This window comes from Ictalurus furcatus, chromosome 8 (assembly GCF_023375685.1).
Source record: "Ictalurus furcatus strain D&B chromosome 8, Billie_1.0, whole genome shotgun sequence".
Classification (NCBI taxonomy): Eukaryota; Metazoa; Chordata; class Actinopteri; order Siluriformes; family Ictaluridae; genus Ictalurus; species Ictalurus furcatus.
Genome location: NC_071262.1, coordinates 3477802 through 3497216, shown reverse-complemented (window position 1 = coordinate 3497216; position 19415 = coordinate 3477802). Strand labels below are relative to the sequence as shown.

At 40.2% G+C, this 19415-nt stretch overlaps 1 protein-coding gene across 2 annotated transcripts; it reads left to right on the top strand.

Annotated features, from left to right (window-relative positions):
• Positions 1-438: 438 nt before the first annotated feature.
• Positions 439-11263, top strand: nexmifb (neurite extension and migration factor b). 2 transcript variants are annotated; one of them, XM_053630486.1, is made up of 3 exons: positions 439-823; positions 5258-9284; positions 10028-11263. In XM_053630486.1, the coding sequence occupies exons 1-3, from the start codon at positions 625-627 to the stop codon at positions 10182-10184; spliced, it is 4383 nt and encodes a 1460-aa protein (XP_053486461.1). In that variant the 5' UTR covers positions 439-624; the 3' UTR covers positions 10185-11263. The 2 variants fall into 2 exon arrangements, with proteins under 2 accessions (XP_053486461.1, XP_053486462.1); XM_053630487.1 differs by lacking the exon at positions 10028-11263 and having other exon boundaries at positions 5258-9766.
• Positions 11264-19415: the final 8152 nt, after the last annotated feature.

The following is a 19415-nucleotide window of genomic DNA, read 5'->3' as shown; positions in this document are numbered from 1 at the left end:
CAGCCTTCACTGACAGCACACACAATGCACAGTGCAAACTGTATTATTTCAGCCCTGTGGCTGACTTCCCTGCTCATAAACTTCTTCCTTTTCTATAAGGACAATCTCTTCATCTCCTTTTTTGAACCTTCCTTTTTGCTCATTGTGTAATACATGACCTACCTATCTTTATTTATATATATATATATATATATATATATATATATATATATATATATATATATATATAAATCTTATATATAAAATGGTTAGAGTTCTACTTGGAAATCTCATTTTGCTTTCATCTGGTGTAACTGAAATTCAGCTCCATGGTTCACCTGCTCCTTCAGTACATGTTAATTCGACACATTAGGAGGCGAATGCGCCCGACTACTTTATTTATAATAAATTGAAATCTATGTTTACATAGCAAGGTTCCTGGGGTTAACAACTATAATGTCAAGTTGAAATTGAGTGGAACATGTTGTATTGTGTTACCTTGGTGATGGTAGGTGCAGCTATTTACAAACTCAAGTTAATACTGTGAATGACTCAGGTGCTTGACACGGTAGAATCGGAGTTAAATCGCTGCACAGGTCAGCATACTGAAAAATACATTCTCAGCTGTCGCCGTGGCCAGAAGACATGTTCAGTAAGAACACGATATGTCAAGTCCTGTTTGCCTCTCTCTGCAGGTGGGACAGTGGAGATGATGTACGAGCGGAGCGACGCCCTCTCTCATTGATGGATGTCCTAAAGGAGACCGGTCTCCTTGTACCGGCTTTGAATTCAATGCAGACCAGTGCGTTGGACCAGACCGATAAGGCAAAAAATCTGATATCTGGTACTGTTTTTCATTTTTCTTCTGACCCCATTGGTGTTAAATTTTAAATGAGTCCGAAGACAAAGTCTTGGCTTTCTGTCTTTTCAGGATGACTATTGTTCTTTTGTTAAATGAAGAACAGAAATTGAAAATGCTTTGAGGTAGTGCAGACTCCATGACATTCCACGTTCTCTTGCCTGGATTTATCTAATTGTTGCCTTAGTCTCTAGTCTTAGCTCACTGGCTCCTTATTCACTTGGCATACGGTGACATGCTCTAGTGCAGGTAGCATCTCTACGCAACGTCTATAAGCCTGTCAGGCTTTAGTTTATCACGAGCAGCCCCCTACTCGATTCCAGCTGTGGGATTTGGAGCCAAGAGCCGAGCCGACCCCACTGTCATAGTCGCAAAGATAAATACCGGAGCACATCCGCAGTCTGACCAAGTGAAAAACGGCACCATTGAACTCTGGATCAGAGCCTTTATTTTTTTTTTTTCTTCAGGGGAACAGTGATGAATCATTCTGCAGTTACTCGGCACTCATTACCAAAATCTGGTGTGGATACATTGATCTTTCGCCATCATTAACAAATGCCAGAGACCATTAAGGACCAGACTGACAGCTGCTTTAACAAATGCTGGTAGTTGCTTGCTCACACGTTCTCTACACCCCTGGAATTTATGTGCTTTGGTGTTGTGTAGTGTCGGATGAGAGAACGGGCGGGACACTGGAAATGTCAGAAAAGAAAATGGTGTTCGTTCACTGCGGCTTTCGCTTCAATTCCGCGGTGCGAAGTTATTGGGAAATTGCCAGTGTGATATTTTAATTTCTACCAGCTGTAGACTTCCTGCTGATATCCTCCTCTCACATTGGTAAATATTTCAACATAGGAAGATGGGGTAAGGTTTGTGAATAACCATATTATAAGGCTTTCGCAGCCTGTCAGTTGTCTTGACATGCTTCGTTTTTGGCTCATCTCAAATCAATGGAAGAGAAACTTGCTTCTCTGAATACAAGCATATAAGCCAGGACCTTCATCCTGCCAATTCAAAACAGGCAGGCATGTGGTCATTTATTCACAGAGCTATCTGGCAGAAACCAAACCTGGACTGGGGATTGGAGACTGACTACAAATTGCAAATGTCTGGGGATGCCACCACCCGCCTGGGTCCAGACCACTTTAATAAACCAACAATGTTTACTTTCGAGCATGTGGGGCATTAATGAGGGTATTTAGATAGAACCTCTTAAATCCTAACAGTCAAACAAGGTTTAGGTTGTTCACATTACTGTGTGTCTAGCATAAACAATGTTGGCAATGTAAGGCTCAGGACATCGTAACCTATTGCCAAAAGTCAGGATAACCCCATATGCTGCTTTATGGCTGCCCAGAGATTGTAAAAAAATATATTTTTACACAGTTGTAGAACATAGAATAAAAATAACAACTATCTCAAAAACCTATTTAGTTATTATTATTATTTTTTTTTTTTTGTATGTACACTCTTAAATGTTTCAGATATTTGAGAGCAAGCAAAATATGTGATGCTACTTCCCTCTCACCCTCAAGTGTCAGAACCAATTAGTGAGCTTCTGTCAACTCCCTGTGATACTCTGCTCCACAGCTTGGCAGAAAGAGGAGCAATCAGATGTTGGAACAGCTGAGGATTCTGGACGAACATGCAAAGTCGATTCCAATACATAACAACTAAAACTGTTACATAGTTAGATAGTGAATTGCCATGGAGTGTCATGAACATGGAGTACAGTCATAAAATGGTGCACTAAAATTTTATTTAAAAAAACAAACAAAACAAAACGTTTTTCGGTTTTAACCCACACTGTAAAACCGGATAAAAATTTGAGGAAACTAATTAGCTCAAAAATTTTAAGTTGATAAAATCCATTTCTTTAAGCCAAATACACTTAAATATAACAAAAATTCATTTTAAATCTCAACGTTTGAGTTGAATTTTTGTGATATTGGACACATCGTTCACTGATGACCTGGAAGGTCAACGCCATTCAGTTAATAGTGTTTTCTTCCTACATTTTTCTTGTAGTTTCACCTTGAGCTTCATTTCCTATTGAATACATTATAAGTCATTCAATTCAGTTCCAGTTTAATTTTTAATCGTATAGCGTTTTTAACAGTACATGTTGTCAAACGAGAAGAAATCCAGGTGTGCATTTACATCCCGAATGAGCAAGAGAGAAGTGACAGTGTGTCTGACACTAAATGAAGTTTAGTGTCGTTACCTTAAAACCCTTAAAAACATTACCCTTTTTACAACTATGTTGTATAAAGTCAAACAGTACTAAGTGTGTTTGAAGGATGTTTAGTATGAGTATATTGTTAATACTGGGGTGCACGGTGGCTAGCACGTTCGCCTCACGCCTCCAGGGTCCGGGGTTCGATTCCCGCCGTGGCCCTGCGTGTGCGGAGTTTGCATGTTCTCCCCGTGCTGCGGGGGTTTCCTCCGGGTACTCCGGTTTCCTCCCCCAGTCCAAAGACATGCATGGTAGGCTGATTGGCGTGTCTAAAGTGTCCGTAGTGTATGAATGGGTGTGTGAGTGTGTATGTGATTGTGCCCTGCGATGGACTGGCACCCTGTCCAGGGTGTACCCCGCCTTGTGCCCCATGCTCCCTGGGATAGCCTGTAATAAGAACAAAAAAAATCACACAAAAGCAGTTCGTGTACAGGTACTGGTTACATTACTCTTAATTAACCTTTGTTGTCTTTTCTTCGTTGACTTTGTGTTTCAGTCCAGGTTTAGGCTGCGATCATCTTTCAAAACAATTTTATTTTTTGAATATCTTCCTGTGGTATTTTGATTATAATGTGCCCGTAGATTTGATGGTTGGGATTAGTGTTTTGACTTGGAGGGGTAGCATGCTCTCATGCAACCATCTGTTTTCAGCTGGACCATTAGCTTCTCAGCTGTTACAGTGCAACACAACCTTATAACCAGCCAGATATTCTATAAATTGTTTGCTGAGCAGGATTCCACTCGAACACATTGCAAGGCATCCATCCATCCATCTTCTATACCGCTTATCCTTCCTTCAGGGTCACGGGGAACCCGGAGCCTATCCCTGGGAGCATCGGGCACAAGGCGGGGTACACCCTGGACAGGCTGCCAATCATTGCAAGGCATTCCTCTATTATTATTTTTATTTATTTTTTTAAATCAGAATTTAACAAAGCCCTTACTAAGTGGTTGCGCTATTACTTATTCATTTATACATCAAGGAAATTTTTTTTCATTTGTCCCCGGTTTCAGCCTTGTTGTAGGAGGATTTGGTTTTCAATTTTCCAAATGCAAAGGCTCTTACAGTGGTACTTATGCGGCACTGAAATTAGTACCCTTAAAACATGCAAACAAGGTACTCTAATTTCAGGAGATAAGCATTCTATGCAGCAATTTCGAGTGCTACTTTATAGTCCAAGCTATTTAAAGCATTTCCATGTCTTCAACTGAAAGAAATATTTAGTTAAGTTATGTCTCATTCGAAATCGTGTCTGAAATGCTACTCAAATTGAAAATGGATTCTTCTTTTCAGAAATGTGCTGAGTAATTTTGGATTTTCAACCTTAACCCAAGCTGGATTGAACAGTCTGAAAGTCCTGTTACTATTTGTATAAGGAAGGGTGTGCGGCACACAGATAAATCTGAATAGCGCCTTTATAACGTATTGCAAACCAATAAAATTAAGCTTTCTTTTGCTTTTTGCTTGTGTGTGTGTACATTGTCTGCTTCAGCTGATACAGATGAATTATTCAAATCAAGCAAGCGTACTGTATATCTTTTGGATTAACTAGCTTTCAACCCTTGATATACATTATATGGCCAAATGTATGTGGACACCTACCAATCACACCCATATGTGCTTGGGTTGAACATCCAATTCCTGATTTTAATCCCCTTTTGCGCTTATAATAAGCTCCACTCTTCCAGTAGATTATGGAGCCTGGCTCTGGGGATTTGCCCATTCATCCGCAAGAGCTTTAGAGAGGTCAGGCGGTGATGTCTGGCGATGAAGCTTGGCACGTTGTCAGCATTCATCCCAAAGGTGTTGAGGTCAGGGCTCTGTGCAGGCCATTTGAGTTCTTCCACTGCGTTCTTAAGGACCTCGCTTTTTGTGCTCGCTGTCATGCTGGAACAGGTTTGGGCCTCTTAGTTTCAGTGAAGAAAAATCTTAATGCAACAGCAGACGAAGACATTCTAGACAATTGCGTGCTCCCAACTTTGTGGCAACAATTTTGGGAGGACCCATGTTTGCGCATGACGGTCAGGTGTCCACATACTTTTGGCCACGTAGCGTACGAGGAAATGTGTCCTTATATTGATTCAGTGATAGACTCCGAAGTGAAAATAAATCTAATGTCATTATTTCTTGGTTATATCTATGTTGTGTAGTGCTGATATTATGTTTTTGTTTCTTTGTGTAGGATCATGTGAGCTGAGAGGTAATCTAAAGCTGTATGGCGCTGCAGATAACACCTTCCCCCTATCCTCCTCGGTTGCTGTATTGAGTGCCCAAAGAGGTGGTTCAGATGGCCACAGAGTAGCACTGGCATTAAGAGAGTACTGTCTCCCAAGCCTACCCTCACCACAGACTCTAACTGAGACTCCTGAGCAGCCCACTGATGAATCCAGCAGCTGTGCCATATCCCTCACAGCTTGTGTTACCAAGGATGTAAATCCCTGGTCCCTGTCAGAGGACAGTAATAAACCACCCCTCAACATGATGGAGCCAATGGGCATGTCTGAGATGGCAGAGGACTGCCTAATCCAGCAAAGCCGCACTTGCCTGGGCTGCATCATTGAGACCAAGGATGCACTGGCTAATGAGCCCATTATCAACTTAAAAATGACTGACATGAATCGTGAGTATGATACTTGCTCCATCTCAAACATGCAGTGTATGGGCCTCAGTGAAACAGGCAATTGCTCAGAGCAAATTCTGGCTGATCAGCTTTTGAGCTTTCCCATGCCTAAATCTCAGATGGGGGAGAAAAAGAATTTAGATAAAACAGAAAATGACCCAGATCAGACATCCAGAAACATTTATGAAGGCCTTCTACTGGACAAATGCAATGGAGAGGATGGTCTGCTCCCCAGTTCAAACCAGGACTGGGGTTACATCGAGTCGTTTATTACTGAGAGCAAAATGGAGTTGCTGGACCTATGTTCCAAAAATGAGCTCTCAGTAAACCTTTTCTCGGAGGAGGATGTGGATAACTATATGTTTGACGACGATGATGATTCTGCCCTGAGCACTGACATGTGCTCACTGAAAATCCGCTACGAGTCTTTCCAGGACAACATGAGGGAAAAGACGAATGTCCTGCAGGAGGAAACGCAGTTTAACTTTTTTCCCAGTGTCCTGGTAAACTCCACGAAAATAGAGGGTAGTGTGGTAAAGAAGAGTGCAGATGGCCTCTTATCTAAACCTGAAGACCTTGCATTAGAGAATGAACATAAAGAAAATAGCAGTGATAGCTCCTTAGAGAGGGCATCTGATTACAGTCCAAAAATTAACTACGTTATCGATTCTAGCAGCTCAACTGAAGACTCAGAGGACTACAGTGATGACAGCTCTAGCACTGTGTCCTCCATTGACATTTTTCATGAGAGCAAAGAGAGAACCTTGTTTTCACGAAAGAATGTTTGCTCTTCCAACCCCCTAAACTATGGATTAAGAGCGAAAAGAAAAGTCAGGTACAGTGACGACTACCTTTATGATGTTGACTCCATCGAAAGTGAAAAAAACAATGAAAAGCGTGAACAAGCACCTTCTGGTCCAAGACAGGACGAGGATGATGACTGGTGCCCTAAAAAGAGAAGAAAATCTTCCCGCAAAGAGCCGCCCGTGATAATCAAATATATTATCATCAACAGGTTCAAAGGAGAAAAACACATGTGCGTAAAGCTCGGCAAAACTGATCCAACAGTCACGACTGTAAGTTTAAACGAGAACGCAGTTAGTGAATATGAAAAACTGGCTCCTCTGAAGGATTTCTGGCAGAAGAAACAGAGGGAGCATGAAGAACAGCTTAGACTGCATGCAGAAGATCGACACAATTTTCATCTTAATGGCCGGAATCGACCGTTTAGTTCTAGCCCTCCCAAAAGGAAATACAAGCTAGCAAACAGACTTAGGATTCAGAGGATTCAAGCCGTGCTGCAATCACCCCACAAGCGGGGCTTCTCTTACTCTGACCTAAGGCAGGAATCTGCCTCTAAAGAAGACACAGCTCCCAGAGAAAGATCGTTAACAATATCCAGCCCCAGTTGTTCAAGTACATTAGGCCCGAACGACATCATACAAATCGTTACCCCAAAAAGCAGATCACAAGAGAGGGAGGAGAGGAGAATAGGAAATAAAATGGTTAGAATCCGGAAATTCAAAAGCGAAGCAAGGCTCAGAAGCGAGAAAATGAAGAAATTTGAAGAGAACTGTGAAAGCAAGGCAAATAAGACTGAAGCATGTGCTGTGGCAGAAAACAAGGACACAGTAGGGGGTGGGAATGAAACAGAGATCAACTCAGCTGCACACAGTCCTCAGAGTCAAACAGCTGAGACCACTGAAAAAATAGTTTTCATGTCTGACACATGCTCCTATAACAAAGCTACATCATCTGATGATGTGGCCACAGGTATGTCTGTTATCCCTGGTGGCTATCTGCAGACATTGTTGGAAGCCTCAGACTCCTTGGGTGGCTCTGGTGCCACCTTTTTTCCTCAGCAGAACCCTAGGCAACAATCTCTGGGTCTGTCTCTGGAAGAGCAGCAATTTGCTTCTCTTCAGCTGGCCCAAAGCTGTGTACTCTCCCCACCCTCTGAATCGGAGCTCCAACAGTCTCCTCAGAACTGCCCGAGTCTCACTCAAATGTGGCACACCCAGCTTGACCCAAATCAGCAGTTCACTACTGATATCCCTGAGACAGCAGTCTTGCCCAACAACTTCCCTAGTACCATGTCTTTGCCAATCTCAGCGAACCTTGCAGTTCCAGGGTACAGTCAGTTGGGGCTGGACACCAATAGAATGCTTTATGAAAAAAATTACATGCCTGAGCAGGCACTGCCACCTGATTCAGATTTCCAAGCATGTCAAGTTCCCAGCATGGAAGGCCAGCTCCAGGTTCAAAGAGGGACACTGCACAGTGACAGTGGAAGGCTCATCAGTTTCGACTCAGTTGGCTCGTTGTCAGCTACTTCCAGCAATTACAGCTCTCTAAGTCTCAAGTCTTGTGAGAAAGATGGCGAGAATAATGTGAACGAGAATTTTCTGGCTCACTGCAGTCCCAAACTGGTGATTCAGCAGAGCATTGATGCAATCACACCACTGAGGGAGTCAACAGACTTGCTAGATATCTCCAACTTCACTCCTGATAAATTCAGACATGCATCACTGTCAGAGCTCTCACCTCCTGAGACACCCAACTTGTCCCCGCAGGTCACATGGCGAGAGTTGAAGATATTGGGAAATCCCAAGGTTCTCCAGAATGGGTCTGAGCTGACACTGGAGGGAGCTCAAGAGGTGAAATGGAATTGCAACATGATAGAACACCAAGAACACCTGGCTGGATTCGCAGTAGATAATCACCAGTATCAGTTGCACAGTTCTAATAATGACAACCATATAAGCCTGGAAAAGAAGTCAATAAAAGAAACTGACTTTGATGAGCATGGTCCTGACATGATCAGTGGGAAAAAGGGCTCAAAGAGGAAAAGCGGCAACAAGCAAACTTCAGGACAAAGTGCTAAAAAAAGCAAAGCAACCAAACCAAAAGCTGCAAAGGGAGAGAAGGTCAAGACCCCACGACAAAATTCGCGAGCATCCAAAAAGCTGAAAGCCTTACTGGATGAAAAGACTAAAGGTCATCTCGAAGACTCAAAGTGTATGACACACCAGCTGACAGATAGCAGCTCTGAGGACTGGCCAGGAATAGGCTGGTCAGAGACCAACAGTTACACAGATGACCAGCGAGAGTTTGAAGAGCCATCCAACATCCTCTCTAACATAGTATCAGGGATGGCCGAAGTGCAGCGTTTCATGATGACCTCAATCGAGCCAATATGGGGTCCTGCAACAGACATCTGTTTACCCTCAGAGGCAAACAGTCTAAAGTTAAAGACTCTCAAAATCCTGGCAGGAACCTCATCTGAGCCCAAGAAAAAAGGCGCCGTGTCAGCTGAAGGTACAAAAGGCAAGAAAGGAGGGGGAGGGGGAAAATGTGGCAAAAATCAAACTAAGTTCAATGCCTCTCATCCACTTTTCCCCCAGTTGACTCTGGGCTGTAACATGTTCGATAAGTCTAATCTTGGGGTACCAGGCACAAATGGACCTGCACACAAAAAAATGTACCGTCACAAAACCAGCGCGAAATTCCCTCGGATTGAAAACGTTAAAGGCAAGCGGGCTGATCCAAATAAGGACATAGCATTGATGACCTCATTTGAAAAACTGAGGTAATATTTTGTAACTAGCTGCTGATGCACGTTCCTCACTTTCCCCCACTTCCTGCTCAGCCCTTAGTCCCTGGCATACCCGCACTGACTCAAAGCCAGAGATGCATGGAATTACCCTTGACCCCACCCTCCTTATTTTGGCCCTCTGAAGAAGATATAGATATCTTGCATGAGAAACTACATGTACTTACAAACTACCTATTGAGTGATTGTGCAAGGCTTGATTGAGATTTTAACCTACCATGGCTGCATTTTCTTCATGCTTTTGCAATTTTTTCCTTGTAGTTGTTTTGGTTATTTTTGTCTGAAGATAAAAAAAAAAAAAAGAAAAAAAGAAAAACACCTTCATAAATGCAATGTGTCTTCTTGGGAGCCATTTTTTAAAAGTGAAATTTGCTACCCTAAACATGTGATATTATACTTCTTTGTTTGAAACGTAGCTATTTGGATTTAAAAAAAAAAAATGCTGTTGTGTAAAGTAAGCTCCATAATTAGATTTTGTATGCAAAACAGGATGACCTCGTCTTGCTCTCTCCCTCAAACTGCCTGACTTTTTCAATCGAAAATGCTCATCCTGCTAGCTTGGATAAGCGACATCCTTTGTAGGCCCTAAAAACATCAATAGCACATATTTGGGACCATTTTGTATCAAAGACATATCAGATTAATGTTTTGTCCTATTTTTTCTTACTGATGGCTTGGAATTATAATTTTATTCTTATGCTTTTACTATGCTTTTACAGGAGTATTACTGGAACTTATCTTAGAGGGACATTTCTAAGCCATGGAAACTCACTTTTTTGGGTGTCCCTGTACAGAAATGCACTATTTAATGACAACATGAATTCTAAAGATCAATGTGCCAAATGTAAACTCTGTGCAAATTTATTATCAATATAAATACTGGCTGTTGAATTTTACTATTCATAAGAAGTTTGGCCATACCCTTTTCAAGACTGAGAGTTAACATTCCAGATTTTTCCTCTTTCCTTTTGGGATCCTATATTGTGAAGAGCACCTGCAGCTGACAGTGGTACATAGCCACTCACATAACCAAAACAGCGAGACTGAACTGTTCTTTTTTTTTGTTTTTTTGTTTTTTTCCACTGACTTGCCAAAATCAATTTACCTCAGCATTATGTGGCTTTGAAAATAAAGACAAACAAGAAATGACGAAAAGCACAGAAGAAGATATGGACACTGTCCCTTCTGGGTAGACAAGGACACCATACTGACATTAAAGGGTGAGCATGGTAATGATTATTTGATTCCTTTTACTGAAATGAATGGGAATGCTTGTTTCAAGTTATTTCAAATGAGTGCTGAAATTAAAAGGAATACTTTGGGAGAAATGCACATAATTCAGATACGTTTCTACATGCCTCCAACGCAAGAAAGATTAATCAGTCAATTCAGGAAAGATAAAAATGTACAAAAATCTTGAACGTAATCTTGAGCGATTAAAATATTTTGGTAGTCAGATTCTGCTTCAGGAACTACATGGCTAACAAACGCATAATGGAAGTACTGATTTACGAAGGTCCGAAAGGCCATCCATTATTTTTTCTTTCCTCCAAATGATCTCAAGATAAAGACGACTTATTCACATAATCATGAGGTGTAGCTAATTGTTTTTTATCGAGACAATGAACTGGTCAGGTAGACTTGGAGATACATTTATAGGAGATTTCTTGCAAATCTTTCAGTCAAAGGGTGGCACAGTAGCACAGTGGGTCGCATTGCTGCCTCTCAGCCCCAAGGTCCTGGGTCCGAGTCTGCGCTTGGGTTACCGTCTGCATGGAGTTTTGTGTCGGGTTTCCTCCTACTTCTCCGAAAACATGTAGGTAGGCAGGTTAGTGATACTAAATTGCTCCAAGGTGTGAATGTGCATGCATGGTAAACTGCATCTTCTTGTGATACAGTTGTGGGAGCTTTATGCGTGAAAAATGTTAAACACAACAAACATTTTTTTTATAGCCAGTTATCCTACACAGCAAACGCTTGAAGGGCGGTATATAGAAAGCTAGACGCGAGTTGGTTGAAAATATAGTTTGAACATTATTTTAAAGTACATGCTTATTTTTTATCGGTGACATTGTCATATAAAAAATTATTATTTAGCCAAGGTCAAGGTGTCTGAGGACATGGGCATGCGTTTTTACCTTAATTGGTTGATTGTGGGTGGTAGTAATTAATGATCATAAACTTCTACTACTTATTAGCGACATTAGCATTATACCAATGCAAAGCTGTGTAAGGCATTTACGGTGTTTGAAATTTGAAATGTACGTTCAGGTTCATAAGTAGTTGGACAGTGACGCAATTTTTGTTATTTTGCCTCTGTACACCACCACGATGGATTGAGCAATCAAGATGTGAAGTGTAGACGTTCAGCGTTAATTCACGGAGTTTAATTCAAGTACAGCTATTTTTTACATAGTCCCTTCATTTTCACAGGATCGAAAGTAATTGGACAACCTAACAATTATAAGTATAATAATGATTATTTTTAATACTTGGATGCAAATCCTTTGCACTGAATGACTGCCTGAAGTCTGGAACCCATGGACATCACCAAATGCAGAGTTTCCTCCCTTGAGATGCTTTGCCAGGCCTTTACTGCAGCCGCATTCAGTTGCTGCATGTTTGTGGGTCTTCCGTTTTGTATTCAGCAAGTGAAAAGCATGCTCAATTGGGTTGAGGTCATGTGGTGGACTCATTTAAGAACATTCCATTTCTTTGCCTTAAGAAACTCTTGGGTTGCTTTCGCTGTATGTTTTGCGTCATTATACAGTCCTATCAGTTTTGCAGCATTGGACTGAATCTGAGCAGAAAGTATAGCTCTATACACGTCAGAATTCATCCTGCTACTTCTGTCAGCAGTCGCATCATCAATAAACACAACTGACCCAGATCCATCGGCAGCCACGCATGCCCATGCCATTACACTTCCTCCACCATGTTTGACAGATGATGTGGTATGCTTTGGATCATGAGACCTTCCTTTCCTTCTCCATTCTCTTCCCATCATTCTGGTACAAGTGAAATCTAAATTTCATTTGCCCAAGAATCTTGTTCCAGAACTGGGCAGGCTTTTTTAGATGTTCTCTAGCAAAATCTAATCTGGCCTTTCTGTTCTTGAGTGCTACCGGTGGTTTGCATTTTGAGGTAAACCCTTTGTGTTTACATTCGTGAAAGCGTCACTTGATTGTAGACCTTGACAGTGATACGCCTACCTCCTCGAGAGTGTTCTAGACTTGGCTAGATGTTGTGAAGGGGTTTTTCCTTCACCGAGGAAAGAATTCTGCACTTTAGTTGTCTTCCGTGGTCTTCCGGGCCTTTTGGTATTGCTGAGCTTGCCAGTGCATTCCTTCTTTTTAAGAATGTACCAAATTGTTGATTTGGCCACTCCTAAATATTCTGCTATTTCTCTGATAAGTCTGTTTTTTTTTTTTTTCTTCAGCCTAATGATGGCCTCCTTCACTTGCATCGACATATTGGACCGCACATTGAGAGTTCCCATAAATGCAAATTCAACACTTTGAATCAACTCCAGACCTATTATTTCCTTAATTTGTCATGAAATAATGAGGAAACAGGCCACACCTGGCCATGAAACTGCTTATCAGTCAATCGTCCAATTACTTTTGAGCCTGTGAAAATGGAGGGACTCTTTAAAAATGGCTGTAATTCCTAAATTGTTAATGCAATATTTTTGTTGAACCCCTTTATTAAAGCTGAAAGTCTACATGTCAATCACATACTGATTGCTTCATTTCTAATCCGTTGTGGTGGTGTACAGAGGTAAAATTACGAAAACTGTGTCACTGTCCAAATACTTATGGATCCGACTGTATGTGAATTAGATTTTTCCCTATGTTGCATATTACATATCTAACACATTATCTGGTGAAATAATATCAATATCCAGCCATTTAAATGGTCATTATCATACATACAATCTCCTCCGGAACTATTGGGACGGCAAGGACAATTCATTTGTTTGTGCTATACACCAAAGACATTTGGGTTTGAGATCAAAAGATGGATATGGGACGAGCGTTTAAAATTTCAGCTTTTATTTCCTTGTAATTACATCTAGATGTGTAAAACAACATAAAACATAGAACCTTTTGTATCAGACCACACAATGTTTAGGCAAGCAAAAGTATAGGAACAAATAAGTATTAAAGTAAATAACACTTAATATTTGGTTGCATATCCGTTGCTTGCCATCAAGCTTGTGACTCATTGACATCACCAAATTGCTGGATTCTTCTTCTGTGCTTTTCCAGGCTTTTTCCACAACATCTTCAGGGCAGTGGTGGCTCAACGGTTCAAGTCCCAGCACCACCAAGCTGCCACTATTGGGCCCTTGAGCAAGACCCTTAACCCTATGTGCTCCAGGGGCGCCGTATCATGGCTGACCCTGTGCTTTGACCCCAACTTCCTAACAAGCTGGGATATGTGAAGAAAAGAATTTCACTGTGCTGTACTGTATATGTGACAAATAAAGGCTTCTTCTTCTGCTTCTTTCAGTCGCTGTTTGTTTTGGGGGGTTTCTCCCTTCAGTTTTCTCTTCAGGAGGTGAAATGTTGCTCAATTGAGTGAAGGTCTGATGATTGACTTGGTCAGTCTAAAACCTTCCACCTTCCCCCCCTGATAAAGTCCTTTATTGAGTTGGCAGTGTGTTTTGGATCCTTGTCTTGCTGCATGATAAATTTCCTCCCGATTCATTTGGATTTCTCTGTAAATTGGCAGACAAAATGTACCTGTAAACTTCTGAATTCATTCTGATGCACCCATGATGAGTTCCATCATCAGTGAAGATGAATGTGAGTCTGTTCCACAAGCAGCCGTGCAAGCCCAAGCCGTGACACTTCCTCCACCATGTTTCACAGAAAAGCTTGTATGTTTTTGATCATGAGCAGATCCTTTCTTTCTCCACACTTTGACTCATCACTTTAGTAGAGGTTAATCTTGGTTCCAGAACTTTTGTGGCTCATCTCTGTATTTCTTTGTGATTTCCAATCTGGCTTTCTGATTCTTACTGCTGACGTCTGGTTTGCATCTTGCTGTATGGCCACTTTATTTCTGCTTTTGAAGTCTTCTTCGAACAGTGGATTGTGACACCTTCACCCCTGCCCTATGGAGGTTGTTGGTGATGTCACTGACTGTTGTTTTTCGGTTTTTCTTCACAGCTCTCACAGTGTTTCTGTCATCGGCCGACCCATTAGGTGTCTGTTGCTCAGTACACCAGTGGTTTCTTTCTTTTTCAGGACTTTCCAAGTTGTTCTTTGGCTATGCCCAATCTTTGTGCAACACCTCTGATTGATTTCCCCTCTTTTCTCAGCTTCGATATAGCTCGCCTTTCTCCCACATAGACAGCTCTCTGATCTTCATGTTGGTTCATCCTTTTTAACAACAGACGCAGTCTTCACAGGTGCAACCGAATTCTAAAACCAAGAGTAGATGTTCAGAGATATTTATTGTTTAAACAATCAATCTAACAGGACACACCTGGGTAATAAGGAACACCGGTCAGTCATGTGTTCCAATATTTATGCTCGCCTACAAATTGGATGGTCTGATACAAAATGTGCTATATTTTATGTCATTTAACCTGTCAAATATCAGGAGATAACAGCTGATATTCTAAACTCCTCACGTTCATCTTTTGATCTCAAATCCAAATGTCTTCACTCTACAACAAAACAAATGAATTGGCCTTGCCGTTCCAATACACATACACACACGCACTTGTACCTGAAATATTTTGCCATTACTGATTTTTCCCAGTGATTACTGAAGTACAGTGCACTTACTGCGTGCATTTTGTATATCTGAATGGAAATATTGTGCAGTAGGTGTTGGAATTATTAGGTAAATGTGCCTTTGTCTGGAATTTCAACTGTGAAGGTTTCACTCATAAATGCTTACTGGAAACAGGTCACACTTGTTAACATCTATGAATGTCAAGAAATTTGCTTGCTGTATAGGAGATGCTGCATTTGGGGATTCAGTTCTTTTGTGTACTGGCTAACTAAGCCAAGAACCAGGACCTATTTCTACATATGTACAGATATATTCACTAATATTCGAGTTGGGGATAGTACGGAATTAAACACTGAACTTGAATTATCCATTTAACACCCAACAGCCACTTTATTAGGAACGCTTGCACTTCTGCTTAATCATGCAGTTACCCAGTCAGCCAGTCGTGTGGCAGCAGCACAATGCAAAATGTCATACGGATTCTTTTTTCATACGGGTCAAGAGATTCAGTTAATGTTCACAAAATCCCAGGAGATTCTGCAGTTTCTGAAATACTCAACCCGTCTGGCACCAAAAAAAGCCATTTTCAAACTCACTGAGATGACTGAGATTCATCCCCCATTCTGTTGTTAGATTTCAATATTAACCACAGCTCTTGATCTCTAACGTCTCAGTTTTATGCATTGTGCTGCTGATACGTGATTGGATGACCTGCATACAATACAGGTGTTCCTATTAAAGTGGCTGGTGAGTATATGTCCATGTTGTATTTGTTCACATCTGATTTAAAAATGAACATTCTTGAAAATATTTTCGAGGTAGAAAGGACATGGAAAATGCATTAAAGCCTAAAAGTACTGTATGTTCATTCATTACTGCAGCACTTCAACATAACATTTTTTCTCAGTTTTCCTCTATGTCCTTTTGCCTCCCTCCATTCTGTCTAGCATGCCATAATTAAGGTCCAGGACATGCTGGTGATGGAAAAAAAAAAAAAAAAAAAACTGCACATGGGCTGTCATGCCCTCTTGCCTGCCTTCTTTCATTTCTGCCTATTTTCAATTGAATGTACTTCTCTGAGATTTGTACAGTGTGCCACTGTTGAGCTGCCTCTTCTTTATTGGTGCTAAGAAAGCAAATGTTGTCCTCCCTGATATGACTATATCTAAATATATATAGTTATAAACCAGACAAAAATCCCCTAATCCTCTCTTTATGAATGTATAATATATGGTTATGTTTGATGTATCCACACCATAATTATTTGACGTTAATTGGATTACTTTTTGATTTAAAAAAAAAAGATTATTGAGCTTTATAAATATTGTCTAGAGTTGATATTAGAGGGATTCTTAACAAACTCTTGACATAACAAAAAATACTGTATATTTTTCTCCGTGCCAATTTGTAACATATTTTGTAAGTGTATATTTTTCTTAGAAAGTGCTGTGAAGTATTAGTATGTGTGAGTAACCTTTTTTGTGCCTATGCAGGCAGTGAAAAGGATGGATAATAAAAAGGTTTCTGGTTTTAAAAACCAAAATATCAAGTAACCTGAAAAAAAAAATTCAATAATAAAAAATGATCGACATTTTTGTTGGGAGTTTTGTACGACGAAATCGACCTTGTTGTGGGAGTATTGTGTTATTGTGAAAAACACAAATACATAATTGAAGAAAAACGAAGACAAAAATCTAATTTGTGAACTATTTGCTGTTTTATAGATTTTTTCATGTAAATTATTCTAGTATTTTTTGGTTTATGTTGTAACTGTTGCAAAAGTTTTAAATATTTGTGAACCCGCCTGTATGGTGACAATGTAATATTGGTAACTTGCTGAGTTTTGTAATAATGTTTATGGAGTAAATATACAAATTAAAATGAGATTTTGAATGCTGCTTTTGGAAATCGTCAAACTTTGTCCTGTTTCTATCTCTTTTTTTAGCTGCCCAAATCTTCTTAGCTGCTTGACTCGTAGATGTGAACCGTGGCAGTTCACATGCTGTTCTTAATCATAGGCCTAATGAACATTTGTTACGTGGGTGCAATGTATGCCATTTTTTTCATTTTCCTTGTTTGCAGCATTAAGAATTAACTAGGCAGTTCTAGTTAACTCCAGAACACTTCCACTCTGGCCATTTAACACAATTAGTAACTTCTCAGGTCAATATCGGTCTTTGAATTGAAAAACAGTTGAAAACAGCTTCTGTTTTAAAAATCATGCTTGTGCCTATTGTGATCATAAATGACTTTCTATTTCTACCAGCCAACAAAAGAATTTACTTTAAGGCATTTCTTGATTAGTAAAAAAAAAAACAAACCTAAAGTGGATAAACAGTAATTAATATGAAAGTGTTTCTTTTATTTGCGTGATTCACCATATGTTTGGTTTTTAAATTATGGTAGGAATGATGGTACTCGCATGATGCAAACTACATGCATTCTGAAGCTGTCGACTTGACTTCCACTCATGACCCAGAAGTTCATATCAGCTACAGAAAATGAACAGCCCCAAATCGATCCAGTGCCTTTCATGAGTATTCAACCTTGTGAACTTTTCTACATTTTGTAGTGCTACAGCTGGAAGTGAAATGGACTTAAATTGTGATTTTACCATTTGCTTTAAATAATATTTCTAACATTAAAACACAACAAACTGAACTCTGACTAGTTGGTGTAACAGTTATTTTAAAGTCGTTTTAATTGTCTCGGCCGATTCACTGGAACTGTTGCCAAGCGGTAAAATCTGTCACGGCATACAGAATCGATTTATAACCAGTTTCCATCTTCCAAAGAAAATCATATCCGTCTTTAAACAACCTTTCCCTCATAAGTGTGTCTACTAAATGCTGTAAACATGATTAAAAAAAAATAAGCCATTTAAACTTGACAGTATCATTCATATATAAAACATGTTATTTTAGTTGTCTACCACACTGGGGTATTGTTAATTTAAATATGGAATCATTTAATTGGAAGGTATTTACATCCAAATCTGTTGAATGGTGTAGGAGTTACAGCACTTTAAATTTGATTGATTTATTTATTTTTTACATGTGGTCGCTCTGTTTTTTTAAGGGACCAAATGTAATCGGACAACCGGCTCAGCTATTCCATGGCTAGGTGCGTGTGTTATTCCTTCGGTATTTTTACGTACATGTAAGCAGATTAAAGCTCAGAGTTGATTTCAAGTGTGACATTTGCCATTAGAATCTGTTGCTTTTAACTCTCAATATGAAAGTCCAAAGAACTGTCACTGGCAGTGAAGTATTGCAAGTACGACCGAATGAAGTCATCATTAGGCTGAAAAATCAAAAGCATTCCAGAGAGATGGCAAAAACATCAGGTGTGGCCAAATCAACTATTTAGTACATTATTTAAAATGCAAGAATGTACTAGTGAGCACAGGGACACCAAAAGGCCTGGAAAAAACGACAGAAAACAACTGTGGTAGATGACAGAGATTTCCTTCCTTGTTTAAAGAAAAACCGCTTCACAACAGTTGGCCAGATCAAGAACATGCTGCAGGAGGATCTGTGTCAAAGTCAACAATCAAAAGAAGCCTTCACCGGAGTACATACAGAGTGTTTACTACAAGATGGATACCATTGGTACGCCTCAAAAACTGGGAGACCAGATTAGAGTTCGCCAAAAAGGTCTAAAATATTTCTGCACGTTTCTGGAACAACATCCTATGGACAGGAAAGACAAAGCTCAACTTGTACCACTTGGGAACCATGGGAAGAGAAGACTATGGAGCAGGGAAGGAACTGCTCATGATCTGAGCAGTATGTCCACCTTATATTATAGCATGGGCATGCATGGCTGCCAATGGAACTGGTTCCCTTGTATTTATTGATGCTGTGACTGCTGATAAAAGCAGCAGGATGAATTCTGAAGTGTACTCTACAGGGCTATATTATCTGCTCAGATTCAGCCGAATGTGTGAAAGCTTGTTGGATGGTGCTTCACAGTGTCGATAGATGACCCAAAGCATACTTCTAAAGACTTGTTGAAGTGGAATTCTCTGACAACGGTTTAGTCAATCACCTGACCTGAATCCAATTGAGCATGCATTTAAGTTTGAAAGCAAAAACGCCACCAGAACAAGCAGGAACCGAAGACAGCTGCAGTAAAGGCCTGGCAGAGTAATCAACAGGGGAGAAAACCAGAGGCTGGTGATTATTAAAGTCTGCACTTTGAGCTCATATTCATTATTTAATTTCAACTCCAATATACTGTGGTAGATAGCGAAAATAAATCATCTGTCAGTGTGCAAATATTTACGCACCTGACCGTATTTGAAGTTGATCAAGTTACGGTTTATACTAGTTTGTCTTCTTATGCATAAAGTTA